This window comes from Takifugu rubripes, chromosome 22 (assembly GCF_901000725.2).
Source record: "Takifugu rubripes chromosome 22, fTakRub1.2, whole genome shotgun sequence".
Classification (NCBI taxonomy): Eukaryota; Metazoa; Chordata; class Actinopteri; order Tetraodontiformes; family Tetraodontidae; genus Takifugu; species Takifugu rubripes.
In genome coordinates this window covers 12541474-12564297 of record NC_042306.1, presented here as the reverse complement: position 1 = coordinate 12564297, position 22824 = coordinate 12541474, and the positions used below count along the sequence as shown (strand labels likewise).

The 22824-nt window shown below is 53.6% G+C and overlaps 1 protein-coding gene across 3 annotated transcripts in view; it reads right to left on the bottom strand.

The window, feature by feature from the left end:
- Nucleotides 1–12929, bottom strand: part of LOC101066837 (disabled homolog 1-like) — a 29059-nt gene extending 16130 nt beyond the window's left edge. For 2 of the 3 annotated variants that reach the window (XM_011616671.2, XM_029830769.1), the window contains exons 1-2: nt 12559–12929; nt 706–1328 (exon numbers count right to left, since the gene is read on the bottom strand). In XM_011616671.2, coding sequence (XP_011614973.2) covers nt 706–775 — 70 coding nt within the window. In that variant the 5' untranslated portion in view covers nt 776–1328; nt 12559–12929. The remainder of the gene's footprint in view (nt 1–705; nt 1329–12558) is intronic. The other variant, XM_029830768.1, reaches the window with a different exon arrangement.
- Between the last annotated feature and the right edge of the window lie 9895 nt (nt 12930–22824).

Genomic DNA, 22824 nt, shown 5'->3' with positions numbered 1-22824 from the left:
CAACATTAAACGCACGTTAGCTTTAGCCAGTTTCCTTATAGGGGCCTGAACAGCATCTGTGCTGATTATGTGATTGGTTCCAGCAGCACATGTGATTAATGAAGTAAAGTCAGGCTATGATGGCCTGTGCTGTCCCCCCCCCCATGAGCCTCAAGGCCAAGAGTGTGATGGCTCCCTCGCTCCACTCTCCTGCGTCCACTTAACTCAAATCAATGGGCCCTCCTTCAGCCCGGCTATTCATCTGAACGGTGAGACACCCACGCAGGGCCTGGCCCCCCCACGGCCTTGAAACAGCCAGCCCCCAGAAGTCACATTTACTGGACTGGCTTGAGCGGTTTTATTTTATTCATTGGCAAAAAAACATGGGCGGGGGGAGTTCAGGGGGGAGTTTAGATCACTCGACAGGGTGTGAATTACCCCGGCCATGACACCTAAATCAGGACTACCAAACCCAGGCAGCACGAAACCGATGTTACAACATCTGTGGGCTCCATATGCCCCCCCGCCCCCCCCCCCCCGTGTGGCCCAGTGTAACAGTATTTACTGAATGGAGCTGGAATACAAATAAACGCCTTCGTCGGCCTTCCTGATGATAGCGTGCAGACGCTAGGTCCTAGCCTGTCTACCGCCCACATGCTGACATTTGTCGGTGTCTCTGAGAAATTCGTCGATACGCAGGATGTTCTCCCACGATGTTGCACGTACCTTTGATCCTCCTGGACTCCCTTCTCTGGCTGGTTTTGACACCGGATTGAAGCTCGGCTTCCGCTGACATCCTCTCCCGCTGAATCCCTCGTCCAGCTCACAGCAGATCCACCATGGGTTAGCGACAAACTAACTAATCCGACCCGCTCCCAGTGTCCGAATCCCCCCGCCGCTCCAGTCTTTCTCACTGCTGCCCTTCACAGGAGCAAATCCATGGCGAGGCGTCCGGCGTTCCTCATAAAGTGAAGATGCAGCATCGGCGGAGACGGTCACAGGCAGGCCATGGTATTTGGAGTATCCCGGACGTAAAAAATATATATATATATATAAAAAGAAGTCGTATTATCGGCTCAGGTGATCCTCTTGAGAGCGGCTTCAGAGCAGATTTGGCATCTTCTGGAGCATACCTGAGTTCCCTCCGTAAAGGGCAAGCATCACATGGTCCACCGGTGCTCTTTTCTGAGGGTCCGCCTATTACTCAGGAGTAATTCCCCCCCGGGGGAGCCTGCAACATTGATTGAATGAAATATTGTTCTTCAGAGGAGGACGGGAGTGGATATTATTCCTTGGCAGAGCACTTCAGATGCAGCCTGACAGCCCATCACGCGCGTTCGCCCCCAGCACTGCAAGGCAAGAAGACAGGAGGGACGACAGTTGATGTTAAACCGCTTCAAAATTAAGACGACAAACACGACTTGATCACTCATTAGAGCATTCGTCCAACACAGAAAGTGACAGGCGCCAAATGAACAAGTCAACAAAGGCGTAGCATCATCAGCTGCAAATTCGCCCCCCCCCCCCCTCCTCTGCCCACCTTCTGAGGGGACCTGTGGCGAAACGTGCAGATGCAGGGGACCTGTTGTTGCTGCAACGCTCCGTCGGGAGGAGGGGGAGGAGCCGAGCGGCGGCTGTTTCAAGGCGAAGCGGCAGAAGTCCTGGCAGAGCCGCCGCCCTCCTGGAACCCCCCCACGTTGTGCTTTAATGCCCTTGAATCATCCACAGCTAACACAAGCTGCCATGCCAAGCTGGCACTGTGTCTGGTGCTGCTTTTGTTGGCATGGCGATAGCCCATTGTTGGAGGAGGGCCTTCAGCCCACGTTGGCCTGAATAGAGCGGCGGCGGACGCGTGACGTTGTGTGACATTGTGAGTGTGTGGCGGACCACGACCGGTGCCCTTTCCCCCCGAAAATGGGTTTTTTTGGGGGTTTTTTTCTATAAAATTGTGTTGGGGCTTGATGTCGTCACATCTGAGCCTGATTTCTGGTCCCATTCTCTTCACCACAACTCCAAACTTTGGTTACAAAAGCAATCTGAAGCGATTCTTGGTAATCTGGATGATCCATAGACCTCGGTGTCAGCACTTTTCCCAACTTCTGTCTGCTCCGAAGACGCCGTCCCCTAAAAACGTCTATTCCCAGTGAGGATTTTTGGATTATCCAGAGTAACTGGAACACTGTTGCTGGATTAAAACATTGCATTTAGTGCGAGTTGTGCTCATTTCCAACGCGCAGGTATTGTTGGGATCTTCTGGGTATTATATAAATCTACCACCATGGATAGCGGCCACGTTTGTAAGGTCACATGACCAGGATTGCGTCACATGGCAGCCGGGGGACGTGCTAGTGTGCCGCTATAGCTAACTTCGCATTGCTCAGTCAGTGCTATAACAGGTCAACTGGGAAATAGTCCCGTATTTGCAAACTGGGGGCATCTAACTGGTCTTATCTCTGTATTCCCACATATTAGCTGGTGGAAAGTGTGTATTTTGATGGAGAGTTTCAGCATAAAGGAGTAAAAATGAAACCGGCACGTCCTCTGGTCTCTCCTATTATGGCTAAAGTGACCTGAAGATGATTTGCATTTAAAACTCTGCAGTGGCCTCATCCACACCTGATGCCCCTCCAGCTCCGGTCCGGCTGCCTCTCAGCTCTCACGGGGTCGATTATGTCACCTGAGTCCAAGCAAAAGGGGCAATTGCCCCTCAAGTACCCCCGGGAAAGTGTCCCACAGGGGTGGGGGTATTTTCCACGTCACAGAATGTCAGAATGTAATTTTCACAACCAACCGGGGAGATGTGGCTCATTGTATCAGGCGGAAGAGCGATTTAGAGTGATGCACGGCTGCTTGTCAAAGGCAACGCTATCTAGGTCACCCTGACTCCCCAATCTGCTCTGCGTTCCAACAGCTCGCGGTGTCTCTCGTGATTTGGGTCAGAGTTAACGAGCATCGCTCGTTTCTCCAGCTACTCGCACGATGTTTGGGGATGTGGCCCCCACAAAAGCCACATATTATTTATTAATTTGTTCGTCTTAGCGCTCCCTCCCGCGTCTTTAGGCCCGTCCGCCGACTGCTGGCTGACGCCTTTGGGGACGTTCCAGCCCGCGTCTGAGATTTCAACCTGTGATTGGAAGTATTGAACGGTCCGGCTGTGAGGAAACCTGATGTACGGTCGTGGCTCCCTAAACGTTAAACATACCAGTGGATATATTGATTCTTTTCTTTGCCAAACTCGCCCCAGCCTGGGCCCGTTTCTTCCTCTTAGAAGAGAGTTTTCCAGGTTTCTGTCGCGGTTGTAACAGCTGCTGTATAAATAAAGCTAAATTGGACCACGTTACAGTGATCTATACTGACATGTGGCACTTTTAGCCTTCAAAATAAAGCAAAACATTAAAATTCTGCCACAATTTCTCCGACTTCTTTTTCCCCAAGACGTCTAAATTCTAAAGGATCGGGATCACGCTTTATTTCTTCGCTTTCTTTAGCGCGGCGCCAGCGCTGGCGACAAAACAAAATCAGCATACGTACAATAGGAAAATGGCTTGACATGATAATTTGTTTACCAGAAAGCGAGACTATAATTTAGACCAACTTTGATTTATGTACGGAGACAGATGGATGCAATTTCCAGCAACTGCGTTCAGTTTCCACTTGTTTGTGAATAAAAAAAAAAAAGGATCCATTTAGTGTGATCACAATTTCAGTGGTGTTTACAGTCTGACAAATATAATGGGCAATCACTGAGCACGCGTTGATTTTTAAATTGGATCACTCTTGGTCCCCCCCCCCCCCCGGTAACATTGCCTCCTGAGACGGGTGTCTAATAGACTCCACAATCAACCTCATATTGTGCCTCCCCGCCACCGATGAGTAACAAAGGTTGAACAGCCATCCGTCACTGGATACGGCCAATTACGCCGCCATTCACCACGGCCCCGACGGCAAGGCGGCGTCGGTGATTGCGGGGGGAGGCCCCCGTCTCAGTCTCTTCCTGGCCACGGCTGGCATGGCTCTGGTGGAACATTTGTTCCAGACCACCGTTGGCACCTCGCACCGGTCATCTTTGTTACAAAAATGCCCCCCGGCTTATGGGGCGGGACACAACTGTCACGCCCTGGCTGAGCGGCGCCGCCGCGCTGCCGTGTGGCGCCCGTGGAAGCAAAAGCAGCCCAGCGCGATTTGTATCTGACTAAAGGCCTAAAAACGTTCGCCCTCAAAGACTCCGACGTGGGTCTTATCACCACCACGCTGTCAAGCAACACGGTTGTTTAACGTGGCTCTACAAGATCGGCCGATAGCCCCCAGATCCCAGATAAGCTTCATTTGCTTTCTTTGGATTAATTGGTTTCCTGACGAGCCGGCGCCTGAGTGACATACAGGTCTTTACGCTGTCGCTGCCAATTACTACAAGAATGGTAAAAATTAAGCTAATACACGGGGAAGCTGGTCAAGGAATCAAACATTTTCACAGGCTCGCACAGCGTATTGGACGTCTTAAAGACCATCAAGTGATCGGGGGATGGACCACATGTCCTTGTCCTTTAGCATTGCGGGAACGTTTTAACTTCCGCATGTAGAGATTCTGCCCAGCCAACGTTTAAACATCACAGACAAAGGAGAAAGACTCCCACCTTTCTCCTCCCTCTGTCCTTCTTGCCTTCCAGGGGGGAACCGATAACCTCTGAGACCAGACTGCTCAGCCACGGCCCATTAGTTCACCTCATTCTGACAAGACGGAGGGCCTCCAACAATGGAGGACTCAAGTGTGCAAGCAGGGGGGGTGAAAGGATGGGGAAAAAAAGGGAAAAAGGGAACAAGTTTGGGTGTTTTACCTGCTCTCATTCACTCTCTTTGGGAGAAGAGAAGCTTTGTTGCTACAGCTGGTGAGCTAACGAGAGGTCGGCGTCTTTGCTAGGCGGCGCCGACCGGTGTCAGCGAAGGCCTCGGTGCGAGACGCCTCCATGGGGGCAGCGCCACTCCTGAGGGAAGGAAGCCCGTGGCGAAGACGTGTGCGTCTGAGACGCGTCATAAACGAACAAACAGACCGATGGCGAGGAGCTGACGTCTCCGGGTGAAACTATTAATGGGCTTTGGGCTCCTGTCTGTTGTAACAGACGTATTCAGGCTAATAAAGTGTCACGAGCTCCCCACGGTGAGGGTAAACAAATGTGTGAAAACAAGATGGGGCCGCGGCTCCTCTCTCCTCCATTCTGTTTATTCATTCCACCCACCACATGCAGGGAATCTGGAAGGATCGCTCCTGCCCCCCCCCAGCCAGCCAAAACACCCCCTCTAATGTCCCTGTGTGGCTTCCCGGAGGAGTCTTTAATTCACTCTTGATTGGGTTTGTGGCTGTGCTGTGTCTCAGCATCTGAGCGGTGTGTTAAAACAGGCTGTTTACCGTCTGACACAGAACTGGGCCGGCTCCAGAAGGCCTGAACAAACACCCCAGATCAACAACGAGCCCGTCAACACGGAGCCTCCCACCCTTCACTTGCTCCCCTCGTGGCGTTTCATCCTATTTTTAATCACAATATCCATATTTCTTTGGCGTTCTACCTCATCTTTCAGCGGATTCTCCTCTGCCCTCCTTTTCTTTGTGTGGAAAAGAGGATAAAACCACGTTTCATTTGGCTGCTTCTTTTCTACAAAAGAGCCGAGGACATGCCGTGGGGAGCTAATGAGACAATTAGTCCTTTTTCCTGTTTTCTGTGTCGTCTTTGAACTAAATAAACAGCCAAAAGGTGTCCTCTTTAATTGCGTGTTGGTTCACGGGCCTAATAAAGCACTGCAGGAAAACCCTCGATGGTGGATTTCACGCTTTGTTGTTCTCATCTGAGAGGAGACGCGCTGGACTGTGGACAGTTAAATACGTATCTGCGGATAAAAGTGGCGCCGATCACAGCAGCCGAGGAGGGAAACATCGTACCTGCGACCTACGAGGCGGCGTTAAGACGGCGGTCTCTTCAAAACAGGAGCCTCACAGGTCCACCGCTTACCGAGCGTCTCTCAATGCAAATGGCAGCAGCCTGTATTTACTGCTGATGTTGACTACTTGACAGTAATGGCTCGTTCCTTAGTGGCTAACGATTTGAAGCGTAAAGGCACTTTTCCATCGCCGTCTATGAAGAAAAGGAACACGTAAACACGGCCCGAACGTGTCAAAGAAAGACTGTTAACAGCGGCTAAACAACGTCGTGCTAACGACTCGTGTTTGTCTGCCCGTCTTTAAAGATGGGAGCCTGTTCTTGCAGCTCGCTGAGGCCCCGCAGTGCCAGATGAGTTGTTCCAGAGGTGGTGGTGGAGGCAGGAGGAGAAGAAAAGCAAGCACATCTGTAGACGGGGAACTCCACGGGCGAGGAGCTAGCGAGGACAGACAAATCGGCTTCATCTGAAGGACAGACGAGCAATTACTCCAAAAATGCACACGATTCGCATGTTGGAATCTTTCCCCCGCATTGAACCTCAGACCGGCACATGATTGACATCTCACACAAAGGAAGCATTAGCATATCTAACTCTTTTTTTTTTTTTGCTGACGAGCTACTCAGGTTGATTCGCGCACAGCTGAAGCTCTTTCGGAATTCTTTAAAGATAATACGGCACTGCTAATATCACAATTACCGCCGGTTTGCAGTGAAGTGATTTTATTTATTTATTTTGCAGCTGTGCCGCTGATTATTCCCACAAAGTGCACTTAAACGTTCCGTGTTTTCCCTGAAGGATGCCCCACGTCTCCCCCTGCAAACTAACAGGTGCTAGTTTAAATGTGCTTTAAGGGGGGGGGGCTGAAAAAGGCACACGTACAATCTGTTTGCGCCCCAGATCGCAGCCTCGTATGGATGAAGGTAATTAATGAAGCTTCATCTCGGCTCAGCGTGTCTCATTAATCTCTCATGAACGGAGAAGCGACGTATGGAACGGCGGGAGGTGTGAAGCTGTCGTCATCTCACATGTGATCACGCTCCGGGGGGTAAAACACCCCGTCCACACCCTATTGGCGACTAATCAGCCGGTAAAGAGAAGTTAAAGGTGCGGCGGGCGCAGGGAGGCGACGCTCCAGGGCCGATGGGAGCCAAACGTGGGGCCAGATGATCTGAGCGGGCTCAATGTGTCGCCTGCAGGGGGCGCCACACAGAGCTCCTTTATATTAAGAGGTTGCAACGTTGAGAAGACACAGCTCCTCCCCATCCCTCCATCCATCCATCCATCCATCCCTCCATCCATCCATTCCTCCACCCATTCATCCCTCCCTCCATCCATCCCCCACCCATTCATCCATCCATCCATCCCTCCCTCCATCCCTCCCTCCATCCACCCACCGATCCATCCATCTATCTATCTATCTATCTATCTATCTATCTATCTATCTATCTATCTATCTATCTATCTATCTATCTATCTATCTATCTATCTATCTATCTATCTATCTACCCACCCACCCATCCATCCACCCATCCATCCATCCCTCCATCCATCCATCCATCCCTCCACCCATCCCTCCATCATCATCCCTTCCTCCTTCACCTGACCTCATTATCTCTCCGTCCTTCACCTGCAGTTAATCGTCTCCTCCTCCTCATGGATATAAGCTGTCTTATCCCTTCAACTTTTGCCTGATCATCTTGTCCTTGTCTCCCCGTTCATGTTCTGCTCTCCGTGTGTGTGTGTGTGTGTGTGTGTGTGTGTGTGTGCGTGTGTGTGTGAGAGAGAGAGTATCAACTGGAAAGGATTAAAAGTTTCCCCAGTTTGTGTGTTTGGGTCTGCTGTGGACTTCTGTCAGACTCCACATGTTATTAATCCATTTTAATCCATTTCCGTCTTTTTTCCCTCCTTCTATCTGAATTCAAGATGCAGATTCAGTCCAAATGCTCCCAAGTTCCGACCCAAAGTGCTGCTAATGCATCTCGCGCCTTTCTGGAGGCGCCTGCTAACGTCTTTCATCACTACAGGTTTATGTGTTTATGTGTTTCCGTGCTGGGATGACTGGACGGCCACTGGAGCTTTCTGAATTCCAGAAAATGTGACTCATTTTTGCATGTTTTCATACATGATGTGGCCGCGCAGCAACTAGAAGAATTAAACAGTCAAATATAATTACATTTTCTGCTCCCTTTCTCGTGTGTTTCTTTTTTTTCCCTTCCTCCAACGCTGCCATATGAAAATAACGCCAGCAGACAACCTACTGGCTTCATCTACTCCTAATTATACTCAGTCGGCCTCCGAATTTAAACGAATGCGGCCAAACGCACATAAACAGTGGTCACATGACGACCCGCTGACAGCAGCTTTACCCAACACCAACGCTGGAACAAGAGCTGGAAATCGGATGAAAATTGATCCCATCAGAGGGAGGAATCCGCCGCCAAGCCTCTATTTGATGGCATATTTTATCAAAGGCAAATACAAACGAGCCGCGGCTACAGCCGCCGCCGCCGCCGCCACCGCCGCCGTGCTCGTGTTGATCGGCCTCACGAGGAGCCGCCGTCTCCCTGCGGGGAACAGAGTTGTAGGAAGGCCTGATGGGATGAAACCGGAGCGCTCCCCGTAGGTGACGACCGCTCCGCCGCGGTGGGGGCCTCCCGCAGCGCATCTGGGAGATGAGCGCGGAGGAGAGGCTGACAAATTGGGTCACACGGACGTGGCGTTTCTGGGTAATGCGGTGAAAACCCTGGAGGAGTGCGGTTGGGTGGCTGCACGTGCGCACAACTGGGGCAGCGCCGCCGCCACGTTTCTGACCTCCGCTGCGAGGTTACGCGGTATTTAATCGCCTCCCATTCATTTAGAGTCCCTGACTCTAAATGTTTAGAGTCCTAATAGACTCTAAATGAACGGGTCCAGCTGAGCAACGCACGTTGCTGCTGACGTGGCGGCGGCAGAGATCCAAGTTCTGAGGCCAAACCTCGGCTCCCGGATCACGTCAAGTGTGACAGCGTGTGCCCGCACCCCATCACGTCGCACCCGATCCCATCACATGATACCCCACGTCTCACTGCTCATTTTTTAAAATCCGACTCTCGTTTTGGAGCTCGTTCGCCTCGACGCAGATTAGAAGACAAGCAGGGTTTGAGGTTCGGGTGGACCTTGTCAGCCGCTCCCTGACAGGCCCGTCCAGGTCGATCCGGACCTCCTGCAGGACGTGTGGAGCTCCTCATACATCAGTGGATGGATGAGCGTTTCATGCACGGCCAACCGGCGCGCTGCGAGTTGAGCCGAAGGTCGTCCAGACTCTCGGAACCCGGACGGCTCCAGACAGACAGGCTAAATCTCTACGGCCGGCTCGTATTAACGGCAGAAAGGCGACGGTGGGGTTGACGGGAGGAAGACAGCGGGGCAGTGATGCAGCACACATGCAGCCAGAGACAGCTGAGAGTACAGTAATAAGGAGCGGGTCCAGATTGCAGGAGAGCCCCGAGGCATATGGCACAGCCCCCCATGCCTCCCAGCTAATTGAGTCCTAATGAATCACTGCTTTGGCATGGTACACGTCCCTCGTGATGGCTGGTGTCATTGATGCATTGAAGATCCGGTGGAAGCGAGGCGGGAAGTGCAGGTCATTCCCGCTTAACATGGGGGTGGGGGGGTGGTCAGGCTGAACACTTCACACTCTCACCAGATGTTACAGGCCGCGGCACGGGGCCCCTCTCGCCACCCAGCTACACAAAGAAGCTAATTGTTTGATGGGCTGGCAATTGAGTGGCCCATTTGATTCCGTTAGCGCGATAGCGCCGGGGGTCGCCACCTCGTTGTCGGCTCAGCAGGGTCGGCGCGACGAGGGACGCGCAGAGGCAGGCGTGAAGTCAACGGTGCTTGAACGCTCATTTACGGGGAGTTAGCGGCTGAACGTTGCGTTTGAATCGATGGCAGCTCGGCGTGAGCGCTAACCGCGGCTCACGCTCGCCCAGTTAATTGTTTTATTGGCCACGTACTGTTTCCCTCACTGGATCATGTGATTCAGTTACTGTAACGCAAAGTGACACTGATACAATCTGACGCCGCTGCAAACAGCAGGATCCAATTGTATTTACATAACTCCGACACGGATATTAAAAAGAACGTAATGAAGTTACGTGTAACACAACACGGACGTAGGATCGAGGCTCGCGGGGGCTTGGTTCGGGTTTATGAAAAATGGGGGCCACTTTTTAAATTGTTTCTTATTCGGGGTTTTAAATGTTGCGTGATGTCATAATGTCAGGTTTGCTCGCATTTTCTGCACAAAAGAGAATAAAGCAAATGTTTAGGAAACCCTCCCCTTCAGTGGAGACGACTGAGATGACCTCTGACCTTTCTCTGTCTCAGGGGCCACGTCTTGAATCCAGTCGATGTGACGAGGACGCCACGGAGACGAGGACTCCGACCGCCCTGAAAGCTCATGGAAACTGCTTTTATAAAAGATTCAGGCGGCGTGTCTCATCCTGAATTCTGCTCCATTGATGTCGGCCTAACCCCCTGTTCTTCAGACGCATTATCCCAGAGTACTCCTGAAATCACGAGCGATTTCCTGTCGTGGCGATGCCGCCGCCGCCGCCGCACGAGGCGAGACAACAAAAGTGATAATAAAACCGTCTTTCGCCAGGCAGATGGAAGCGACGCGGCGGGAAACGGGTGAGAGAACCCCGAGGACCTCAGGAGGAGTGCAAAACAACAACCGGCGCCGAGAAGAAGCCCGACCACTTTCGACTTCTCGCAATAATTGCGGAAAAAAAAGGGGGAGTAAGGAATTACGGTTTTAATCGGATGAGATATAACTCCTGTATCCACTGGTGTCAGGAGCTAAATTAACTGTCTGGATTCCACTGGGGGAGCCAACAAAGCCCTTACTGGAGAAGCCAGGGCTCTCGAGTGCTTTGTTCAGCTCCATCTTAAGCCCCACAACTCACACTGGGCTGCAAAGAACTGCATTGGGATGACATCTGGAAATAGTCCTGCACGCCCTGTGTGTGTGTGTGCGTGTGTGTGTGTGTGTGTGCGCCCTGAGCCCCACAGCCGAGCCACCGGGCGCAGCTTAGGCTCTGTTGCAGAACATCCTCTGTAAGGAGATTACTAAAGGCAGTTTGGTCGCTCGGTGAGAGGCGGCAGTGAACTTTGGCACCGGTGTCAAAATGCCAAGCGGCGCCTTTGCTCGCGTCCGTCCGGGCCGCAGCGTAAACATCCACCGCGGCCGTTGGAGGGACGGCGCGGGCTCCTCCGGAAGCTGCCAGCAGTTTAAGCGCTGCTTTTCCGCAACGACAGTCAAAGGACATTTTCCATCCACACTCCTCCATCAGCAGCCGAGCGGAAAACCACCGCGATGGACATATGGTCCAACCCCGTGTTGGGCACTTCAGCTGGTCTTATTATCAGATTCAGGTTTAGCCAGGAGGGCGTTTGAGTTTTAAGAGCCCTTGAGATCAAATCAGGAGAGCAAGAAGCTCTAATGTCTGATCCTGACCTCCTTTCACATCATTCCTGTTCTTGCTCACTTGGAGCCTTTTTCCCTCTGACACCATCGAGGTACAGCCGATGTAACCGAAATGATGAAGAAAATCAAGCTACAAACACAACTAAGTATTCCGATCTGCCAAAACAAGAGGCAAGAGTCAAGTTTATTTAGTTGTAGGATGTTGTTAAAACGGTGGCAGACAGCAGAAAGTTGAAGAGATGTAATCTACAGAGTACGCGTCCCTGATACCATCGATCTCCTGTCGGGAAAATCGATTCGGAAGCGCAGCCGCAGTAGGACCACCCCGCCTCCCGGCACCGCCGCCACCTCAGTACGCGTCCACAATTAACAGGACTGGAGTTTCTGTCCCCACATTGACCCCCCGCGCATGGATAAAACGCGCAGGACCCCCTCTTCTGCGGGCCTGCGCGCCGCTACCCTGCCGGCCGGTGCCGCTGCGCTGCGCTAAGCTGCGCGCTCCCCAGCGGGCATCCACAGGTTTCATCCTCTCGCTGCAACCCGCAAGACCCCGCTCAACATTCTCAAACAGCCCACGGGGGCGGGCGGATGGATGGATGGATTGAGGGGCAGATGTGCGTCATCGTCCTCTCGGTCTTGTGGAACCGGAGCGCGTTAAGACGCAGCCGTTTGAAGATGACTTAGTGCTGTTGCGTCAGGACAGCTCTTCATTTGAATACTGGGGAGGGAGGGGGGGGAGGGAGGGGGTTCGGACGTGCTTGGTGGAGCTTTTACCCCGTACTTCTGAGCTAGATCCAAACCGCATTCTATAAAGCAGCCTCAGCTTGGCGTGAGGTCGCTTCCAAACGAAAACGTCCTTTCAGATTTTGGTGCTCAAATCGACCTGGAGCAGCAGGTCTGTGACGGCCGGCCGGCGTTTGGGGTCTGAACGGCGTCAACGCTGCTGTTCACGCGCACATTTCCGATCGCGCTCCCCACATTTGATCAAATATGGGGCCGCTTCGGTCGCCCGCATCACACCGCTCCGCAGCCGATTCCACCCGGCGAGCAGCGCATCGCAGATCCATAAATCTGGCCACGCAGCCGCGCTGCCATGCATCCTTAAACAGTTCCACGGTGCTCGAACACACACGCACGCCGACACGGGAGGACAGAACTGAGGTGTAACTCACCTTTTCTCAGCGGATGCGTCTCCTGCGCGTCCCATTTCTGCCTTTTAATCCACATCTGTGCTCCCTTCATTTGAACGCTCTATTTTCCCCCCATTGAGGGAGAGAGAGAGGGAGGGAGTTAGTGTTTAAGAAAATCCATTTGTTAATTCCATTTGCCGGACACACAAGGTGAAATCACATTGCCTCGCTCCCCTAACATGTTTTCAAGACTTCCACAACGCCGATTTTCCTGCGGTTTTCAGCGCCTTTCCTGTCCCTGAAGTTGCCTGGTTACCTCTCACGCGCGGAGGCTGAGGGCTGCGCACGGCGGCCAATCACCGCAGCAGCCGGAGAGATTAACTATTTCTTGGCTTCGCCGTCCTCGACTCGGGCGAGAATGAGGAGAGTGGGCGGGGAAACTGGGCCCCCGGTGGCGGAGGGGGGCAAAATTAAAATGCATAGAGAGGGGGGGGATTAAGCATTTTCGAAAAAATAAAGGATTGGGAGAGGAGGAGGGACCAGTTGCCACTTTCCACAACAACAGAGATGTAAGTGAATCAGGCTGCGGAGGAGCGGAGGAGCCCGGCTCCTTCTCCCAACACAGATCCCTCTCTTTCCTCACCCCCCCCCCCCCCCCCCCCCCCCCCCCCCAAACCAATCCATCAGGGTAATTGATCGGCCCTTTAACCAGCCATCCGTCAAAAGCAGAGACCCCCCCCACCCCACACACACTCACACACCTTAAACCCCCGCCGCCGTCCCACTCCGGTCGCCTCATCATCAGCTGTATTGATTTCAATCCCCCCCCCCCCAGGGTCCGAGGGACTGAGCCAGCTTCAATCACTGGTACCAGACACGTGGTTGTGAAAGCCCCCCCCCACCCCCCAAACTTCAATAGGGGGTTCCTAGATCCGGGTCAAGCCCCCGTCTCCCTCGCTCAACTACAGGAATGGCCTTGACCTTTCTGTCTGGTGGCAGGTAGCTTCAGACTGGACCCCCCCCTGTTATTAGACATGGCGCCACCTAGTGGTCAGTCCGAATCCGCGACAACGCGTTTTAACTGTGGATAGCTGGACTAAACGTGGGCCTTCGCACCCCCAGAGGAGCTCAAATGTGTCCTCACTGTGTCGCCGTTACTGTCAGTCACGAGTGGGTCTGGATTTGGTGCAAAATAGTCGAAATAAAATTGCTTTTCTCATTTTGTCGCCGTGTTTTGTTGCACTTTGGTGATTGATGCATGAATGGCTTCGCTCCGTTCTGCAGATTACACATGAAAACAACAGAGTTGGGGCCCCCCCTCCCCCCACCGCCAGATGAAAACGTGCGTGTTTTGTGGGAGTACAGTCCTCTCACACGCACACACACACACGCACACACACACACACACACACAGATTTTGGCAGCAATACACACACCCTTACACACACACTTGGCGGTTGATTGACATCTAGCTCTTGGCTTGAGCGCAGCTTAATCCCGCTGCTTTCACAGATGGATTCAGTCTTCTTCTTTCTGTCTGGTGTCACCAACAGTGGCATTTTACATCCACACACACACACACACACATACACACACACACACACACACACACACAGTGTACAGTAACATGTACTTTGTTTACTCAGATGGAGGGGTTGCTGTGTGGGTTCTAATCCCCTCCATAACCCTCCCTCCCTTTAGCGGCCACCCCTACTATTCTGAACACACACACACACACACACACACACACACACACACACACACACACACACACACACACACACACACACACACACACACACACACACAGTGTACAGTAACATGTACTTTGTTTACTCAGATGGAGGGGTTGCTGTGTGGGTTCTAATCCCCTCCATAACCCTCCCTCCCTTTAGCGGCCACCCCTACTATTCTGAACACACACACACACACACACACACACACACACACACACACACACGCACTACTCTTTGGTCATTAAAAAACAAAGGAGGTCAGTGTCAGGCAGCTGGGTTCTGTGAAGCGAGACCTAATCCTCATTTCCAAGGCCCGCAGACAAAACGAAGCCTCGCAGATGAAACGCTCGAGTTCCGCACGAACACGTCGTTCTTACGCCACCTCGTTTGCCATCCAGCCACCTTCGCGCTCAAACCAGGAAGTTGTTTGCGTCCCGCGGGCGGCCCGTCATTAGCGTGAATCACGTCGGGGGGAGATTAGACTTTTCTCCCCCTCCCTAATCGTATTCCACAGCGAAGGCTTTGATTTCCATGTAGATGGAGCCACGCTGATAACGGCGAGGAACTGCCCCCGAGACGTGAGGCAGAGCGATAAGATAAGGCGAGCAGATCCCCAGCCACACAAAAGAGACAAAGACGAGAATCATCACCTCACGTGGTGGTTAATCTCCGTTCAATCCACAGATTACCGCAGTCAAAATTCCCCAATGCTGCCTGGCAATGATGCCTCATCTCCCGGAGGAGCCGTGGTCAGCCGCCCCCCCCCCCCAACCACCCCCAACCCCCACCTCTGGGCAAATCTTTGGGCAGAAAACCCTCCAATAAGCAGTTGCTGGTAACATTGACAGGTTGGCAACTTTGCCTGCTCAGCAAACCTCAGTGGGAGGAAACACGCTAGCTCGCGCTGGTGTTCTGACCCATAAGTTAGCATTGTCTCCACCACATTCAAGTGTGTGTGTGTGTGTGTGTGTGGGGGGGGCAACATCTGGGTATTGACCCGTGCTCCCACTGGGTATACACACTTGGATGTTTAATCAAGACTAATCATATCGTTACAGCGCTGTGTTAGCGATTCGCAGAGGACTGGTATCAATCCATGACACGCGACCTTTGACCCCGCCTGGCCAGTCCGCCGGAGTGGCGCCGTCCTCTCCCCGCCGCCCCGCCCCCAACCCTTTTTTATTTTTATAGCGCAGAACAGAAAAGTCCTTTATTGATGATGCAAAAACAGCGAAAGGCAGAACAGAACAGCACATGACGAAACAGATGAAACCTCTCCTGGATCAGAACGTGTTGAGGCACCGGCGGGCGTGGGAGTGTGAGGGAAACGTGCACGTACGAGGCTCACACACACACACACACACACACGAATAAAAGTCGCAGACGCGCTACAAACGTGACTCTAAACGAATGCTACCAGCTGCCCCCTTAATACATTTGCCAAATGACCTTTCTGTGGTCAATGTTGTGTTTACAGCTGCTCCATCGGCCTCAAGTGACCAAAAGAAATCCATTAATACTGCTTTAAGTAGCTTCCTCTCCTGCCACACACACACACACACACACACACACACACACACACACACACACACACACACACACACACACACGCTCACCTCCACCTCATAATGGAACACGTGACCCAAAGGCCAGCAGAGGATTAATGCAGACAAACCTCCACCGGGGTTTCGGAGGCCACGTTTAGCGTCGTTTTGCCCTCCGATACGTCTTCTGCCCCTCGCTAATCCCACGTAGCCAGACTGGCTGCCTCGGCGAAGCCACGACGGCGCGCGAGGAATCTCCAAAACGGACGCAAAGGAGAAGGAGACCGTCGAAATCACCTCCTGGCAGGCGGCGTCTGATTGTGACATGAAAAGGTGCGTTTGATGATCAAGCGCGGGGATCGACGCTTTATTAGCCCGGATATTTAATCACAAGGACAGGAAGCGGAGCAGATGGGCCCAGGCGGGGGCCAGTTTTTGATTTGGGAGGGAAAAGGCAACGGATTTTCATCCATCTGCCAAACTCTTAATGAGAAGTGTAACATTGCGTCTGTACACGTTTACGGGCGCAGGATGATTACCGTTTTGTTTGTTTGTGCTACATTGTTCTGGGCTAATGGCTTCATTTAAAGCTAATTTTGATCAGTGAGTCAAGCTTCTCGCTCACACACACATTTGTTCTATCTTTGTGAGGACCATCATGTTAGTCAGAGGTCGTGTGGACCAGCAACAATGTCCTCACGATGCAGCTTAAGCGCACGCAGAGTGTGTAGGGATCAGGAAAACCGGACTACAAATGTGGATCTACAGCACGGCGGGGGTCCAGGGTGTCACCGCGTTCCCCCCCCCACCCACACGTCTCCAGGAGCCGTCACAAAGGCCCCGGCGACAAAGGCCGGGTGACAGTACGCGAATTATTGTGTCAGAACGGCGAGTTGAAGAGGCTAATTGAGGGGTGTGTGGAGGAAACAAAGTTTGCAGGCGTCAGCGTAACTTTGTCTGTCACCGCACGCCGCCGATGGATTTATTCAGGGGCGTGTGATGCTGCCAAGTCAAGGACAAACACCGTATAATTAGCCCATAAATTTAGGAAGCGATTCATTCTAAATTCCAGCTATTTAATTAAAATATGCAAATAATCAGTCGTTCCTCGCCGCATCTGACACAGTTAGCGGACTAACAAAGTTTGACAGGAGTTCACACACTTCCGTGGACCCCCCGCACACACACACACACACACACACACACACACACACACACACACACACACACACACACACACACACACACACACACACACACACACACACACACACACCACACACACACACACACACACACACACTCTGCATCCGTCTCGGTTGCAGGTTTGAACCGCCGCGTGTCACCGATTCGCCGGGTCCGACGGCGGCGACTGCAGCTCGTGCGCTCCTTCAAAGCGGAGGACGCGTCGAGGAGCCACTACAGAAATAATTGGATTTCATTCCGAGCGCGCGAGCGGGAAAAAAAAGGGCTCGCCGCCGCCCTGGAGAAAACGAGGCCAGAACACAATCGGGGTACTTACGGCGCCTCGTGGAAGAGGTGCGCTTGTGTACGTTTATGATGGGGGGTTGAGTCTCTCCGCAGTGTGTGTGTGTGTGTGTGTGCACGCGTGGGCGAGTGCGCACATCAAACCGCATAATATCCTGAGAAGCAAATGAGAAAAGGAGAAATGGCGTCCCGGCGGCGGTGCATCCGAGGGAGGAGACCGGAGGACAGGAAAGGCAGGACGCTCCAACCGGAGTCCCTGGACCACCCGGAGAACCGAAGAACACAACTTCTGTTGAAGTGAAGGGGGGGGGGGGGGTTGGTGGTGCGTTCGCTTGCTTTAATGCAAATGCTCGCCGGCGTGCTGCGACTCGCTGCCATGTTGGATTTGGGGCAGCCGCAACCAAGCGCATCCTCGCGCACGTTCGCCGCTGTTTTATGGAAAACAGGACGTCGAGGCTCCCGGCGCCGAGCCGGTCTGGGGGGGAGCGACGCGGGGGGGGGGAGCACGTGCAGACGGATGCGTGCCGCCGCTGCATTGATGCGCATGTTTAACCGCAGGTGGGCTTCCGGGTTTCAGGGCCCACCCGGAAGTTTCCCCGGAGATTTGGGAGTTTAGCTGAGGCCAGGCTGCAGCTCCGAGACATCCAACGACTGGTTTGGCGGCGAACGTTGCACGGCGGCGGTGGTGGCGGCGGCGGTTTCTTTGACGCGCGGCTTGCTCGGCGCCCCCCCCCATCCCAAAAATATGCCAACCTTTTTCTTTAGGGAGTTGGCGTCTGGCGGAACGTGGAGCCCGACAACGGTGGAAACGATAATAAGACTCCTTTTCTGATATTTTGAGGCTCTGACCCAGTTTCGCTTTGTTCCGCAGGGGGCGTTCCTGCGACGCATCCCATTAGAACGCCACGCAGAACCCCCCCCACCCCCCCACCCCAAAAAAAAACAATACGAGCTCTAATCACAGCAGAAACTTTCCCAGCCAAACAAGTGATGGAGGATCTTCAAACGGCGTCCGATCCGGCGGCGATGGCGCCCTGTTAGCAGAGTCACAGTCAAGGGCCTCCTCGAGTCTCCGGGGGGGGGGGGGGGGGCAGAGACTCCTGTAGCAATGCAGCATGGAAAATGCCCTCCGAGTGCAGCCGAGGTAAAACGGATACGCGCCCCCTCCTTTCATCTCCCTCCCTCCACATGTGGCTCTTCTCCAAAAACGAACCCAGAGGAGAGGCGGGAAACCGCCCGTGCCCACGTCAGGCCCGCTCGGCTCCCCCCGGGTCGGCTCCCCCCGGGTCGGCTCCCCCCGGGTCGGCTCCCCTCCCAGGTCGGCTCCCCCCCCAGGTCGGCTCCCCCCCAGGTCGGCTCCCCCCCAGGTCGTGTGAGGCTCCTGTCCCCACACACTGAGGTCCTTTCTGATCCAAACAGCAGGTGCTGCCGGTCCTCAGTCTTCTTCGCCGCCCCTCCTGTCGGCTAATCTGTTAATTGTGCGTTCCCTGGGCGAGACCGACAATGAGGACGGTGTTACCCCCCCAAACCCCCCCCCCCCCCCCCCACCGGCTATTGGATCGGCACCGTGGGACCGCCCATTGTTCCGGGCCTTTCTAATGTAAATCAGCAGTGTCAACAACAACCGCGACACGTTACTGTCCTACATAGATACTCAGCAATTTAGCACAAAGACGTAGTTCTGCATGCCTGGGGGGGCGCCCGCATTCAGGGACAGGCATGGCGTCCCATCGGGGGGGGCGGGGCACAGACGCTCTGCGCCTTGTTCACGGCCGCGGGGACAGAAAAACGCGTCCAACGCCCGTCATTCGACGCGCCAGCTAGCGGAAATGTATCTTGACTGCCCCCTGGTGGTGGGCCGGGGGAGTGTTACAGGTCACCTGAGAAGGTGGCCCGGCCCCGCACGGGGAGGCACCTGCGTGCACTCCGAGCGCGCCGGCGTGCACGCAGCCGTGCCCTCCCGCTCGTTAGCCTCCACCAATGAGAGCCGCCCGTGCGCAGCTGCGCGGCCGACACGTGGCTCTGCCTCACCAGCGCTGGCACGAGGGAGCCCACTGGCACCAAGTTCACACGCATGTTTGGACACACACACACACACACACACACACACACACACACACACACACACACACACACACACACGCACACACAAACACACACACACACACACACGTGCAGGAGGCCACAAATAAAAAGGTGATGTGTTTCAACAGGAAATGAGTCAATTGCACTTTTTAGAAGGGCTCCTACAAACTCCTGCTTCCCGCAGGGCAGCCGGCGTTGCCGCCCTGCGCTTTGCCGTAACCATGGCAACTGCCGGGACTGTGAGGGGGAAGGAGGTCAAGGGGTTGAGTTCTGCTCAGCGGAGGAATCAAAATCTGCTCTTTGCCGAGACAGCAGCTCCGGAAGATTGATGTCCAGCAGGAGGCGAGGCTGCGGGGAGGAGGCGCTTTGGTCTTCTCTGACCCGGGTCGGGATCCGCCGAGGAAACCGTCGCCGCGGCGATTCCCGCCGAATCCACACGTCCCCTGTCCGTCTGTGCGAGCGCGTGTGAAGTGCTGGGTTTATTTTAGGACGTTCCGGGTCACTCGTTTGATTCGTCTCGTCTCGCCTTCTCCTCCTTCACATCAGACGCCAGCCCACAGGTGGTTGCTTACTTTGGCGTCGCCATGGCAACTGCCCACTGAAATCCGAGCGTTTGACGGAGGCGAAGAAGGGAAAAAAAAAAAAAAGGAAACCTTTTCACTTACCTTGATAAGAGGAGCTCCCTGAATGGATGTGGGCGGGTTTTGTTCTGTGTGTTCAAACTGGACACTCGGTCCACCCAGGTGGGCCGCGTCCACGTCCCCCGAGGACGGTCCACAGATGGGCTGAGCGAGGAGCGGGTGCGTGCCAAAAGTGTGTGTGGGGGGGGGGGGGGGGAAATGGCCGCAGCCTTGACATGCAGGAGCAGAGCCATCTGTTTGCCAGGACCGCTCCATCCCAGACCCTGGTGCTGTCCCCTCGGTGATCCCACCACAGATGGACGGCCTTCAGAACGGTGTCCTCATGGCTAATGTAGCGCGCGTGCTGCTACGCTACACAGCAAGGACGTCAGGTGAGAGACTAGCTAACACCCCCCATGAAAAACGAGCGTCAAACGGTGCACGAGGAGTTGTCGCAGAGCCACCGGCGGCTGCGCCATCCGCTAAGCTAGCGCAGCCGCTAAGCTAGCGCAGCCGCTAAGCTAGCGCAGCCGCTTTCTCCGCCTTCTCCTGCGATATTTCCTAACAATATTCTGGTTTCCGCGCACGGGAAGCCGACACGGCCTACGTGTTTGAACAGGCTGAACGGGGTTAAGACGCAGAGGTGCCGTCAGTATCTGATATTTGCACGAAATGCTAAGTAAACGCCGTGTAGATACAAGATATTAAACGCCGCCGCGCACGACCCGGGGTTCTACAACTCACCCACACAGCCCCACTCCCTCTCCCTCTCCCTCCCTCTCCCTCCCTCTCGTCCTCGTTCTCCTGCTCTTACACCTCCTGCCTCCGTGTGTCATTTTCCTTTTCACTTCCCTCTTTTGTACATTTCTGTGGATGTGCACACAAAAGCGACACGAGAGCTCACACTTGTAGCCGTCTATTATTAACCTTTTTCAAACGCCGCTCTCCTACATCACCCCCCCCGTATCCCGCTCTCCTCGCCTCCATCCTTCCCGTCGGTGTAACCCCGTCGCTAATCCGTTGGGATTCAGCGCAGCATCTCTAGCGGGGTTTTCTGGAAGTGGATTTGTAAGGGAAACACCAGTAAGCCTCTCTCCCCCTGTCTTAATGGCAGATTAGAGCATCGCTCCGGCTTTAACACACAGAGCCGCCGCGGAGCCTCGCCGGCAGGTACAGGACTGAGGCGGAGCAGCACCGCATCTGTCAGAGAGGGGGGAGGTCGGGAGGGGGGCGGGCGTTCCTCGTAAACTAGCGCGAGCGGCTCAACGTGCTAGCCGCTAATTCAATTTTTCACAGGTGAAAGCTCAGGTGGAGTGAGAAGGACGAGCCCCCCCACCCCCCCACCCGCCAAGGCACGTTTACCTCTCAAGAACGAAGTCACGACATTCAGAGGCCGACCTTTGTCGAACTATTGCCGTTGTTTTTCACCCCCCACGGTGCACGCGGAGCGCTAACACGCTCAAACCATAAGGCAGCTGTGGACTGACGGGTTTATGCTAACGGCTAACTGCTGCTAAAGGACGCGATAGCAGCACCAGGCAGTGCTGCTTCAGTGTGTGGAACTTTTCTCTGCTCGTTAAGGGTTGCTGGTTCATTTCCCCCCCCTCTGGATTTACACCACCACCACCACAGGACAGGCTGAAAACAGATGAAACACGCTAACGCGCTAACACGCTAACGCGCTAACACGCTTCCACTGGTTCTTCGCTGGACTCGATGTGACATGACCACAGAAGAAGAGAGAAGCTCCTGCCTGATTTACTCGATGAGGAAAGCTCGAGTGGAGTCGTGGTCGAAGGCGGTATTCCGTTTGATGGCGGCGCAGACAGATTTATTTTGGTTGTAACGCGCCTCCCGTAGAGGTTGGAGGGAGATCTGGGCGAGCGGAGGAACGACTCCGTCTTTTAATCTCTGGGATGTTGCGCGCCTGTGTGATTAAGCGTCGTGTGATTATCACATTAAGGGGCTCTCACAGCGAACTTGGAGGAATAGATGATGATTTTGTACAGTCTGCTCAGACCTTTTGACTCAGTTTTCAGCTTCAAGAGCTCCTCCAGAGGAATGTGGGGAGCTTTTATTATATAAAGCAGGAAAAGAGGTCAGACACGAATAAGAAAAGAGGTGAGAGGAGATTAAAGAGTTAAAGACGGACACTTAAGATGAGTCCAGCATGGGAAAAGAGCCAACAGTTAATGACTAAATCAGAAGTTAGTGGGATAAACTGGATATCGAGAGGATTTTGCCTCAACGGGAAGTAGTTAGCAGTGCTAGCATTTGCGCTACAACGCCAGAACTGCGTCTTTTGCGGCCATTTTCTCATTTAAACTTCTAAAAATAAGCAAACATAAGCCAAGCCTCTCTCCCTGTACTATAATTATAATAGTAATAATAATAATAATAATATTAATAACAATGGTAATAATAAAGGCATGACAGACTTGGTTTTAATTGTTAGCATTGTTAGCGTGGAGCAGCCGTGAGAACTGTGGCACTAAATTTACATCTTTACTGTAAATATAACAAAAGCTGATGTAAAAAGCTTTTTCCACTCCGGAAAACTGTCAAAACTTCAAAACAAGCCGTTCGGCGCCAGATTCCAGGTGGCCGCAGGTCAACGGTTTAATCCGACTCCTGTTTCCCACGAAAACCTCCGGCGGGTCGATGTGAGAGTCGCTCCTTCGCCCGTCGCCCATGAGCGAGACAAACGCGCACGTTTCCCCTCCTTCGTCGGGAAGAGATCAGTGGATTTGCGCACAGGCGACCCAATTTAGACTTTGCTAACAAAGCTCGCCTTCTTCCTCCGTCTCACACAGATTTAGGCATTTGCATGCGCTT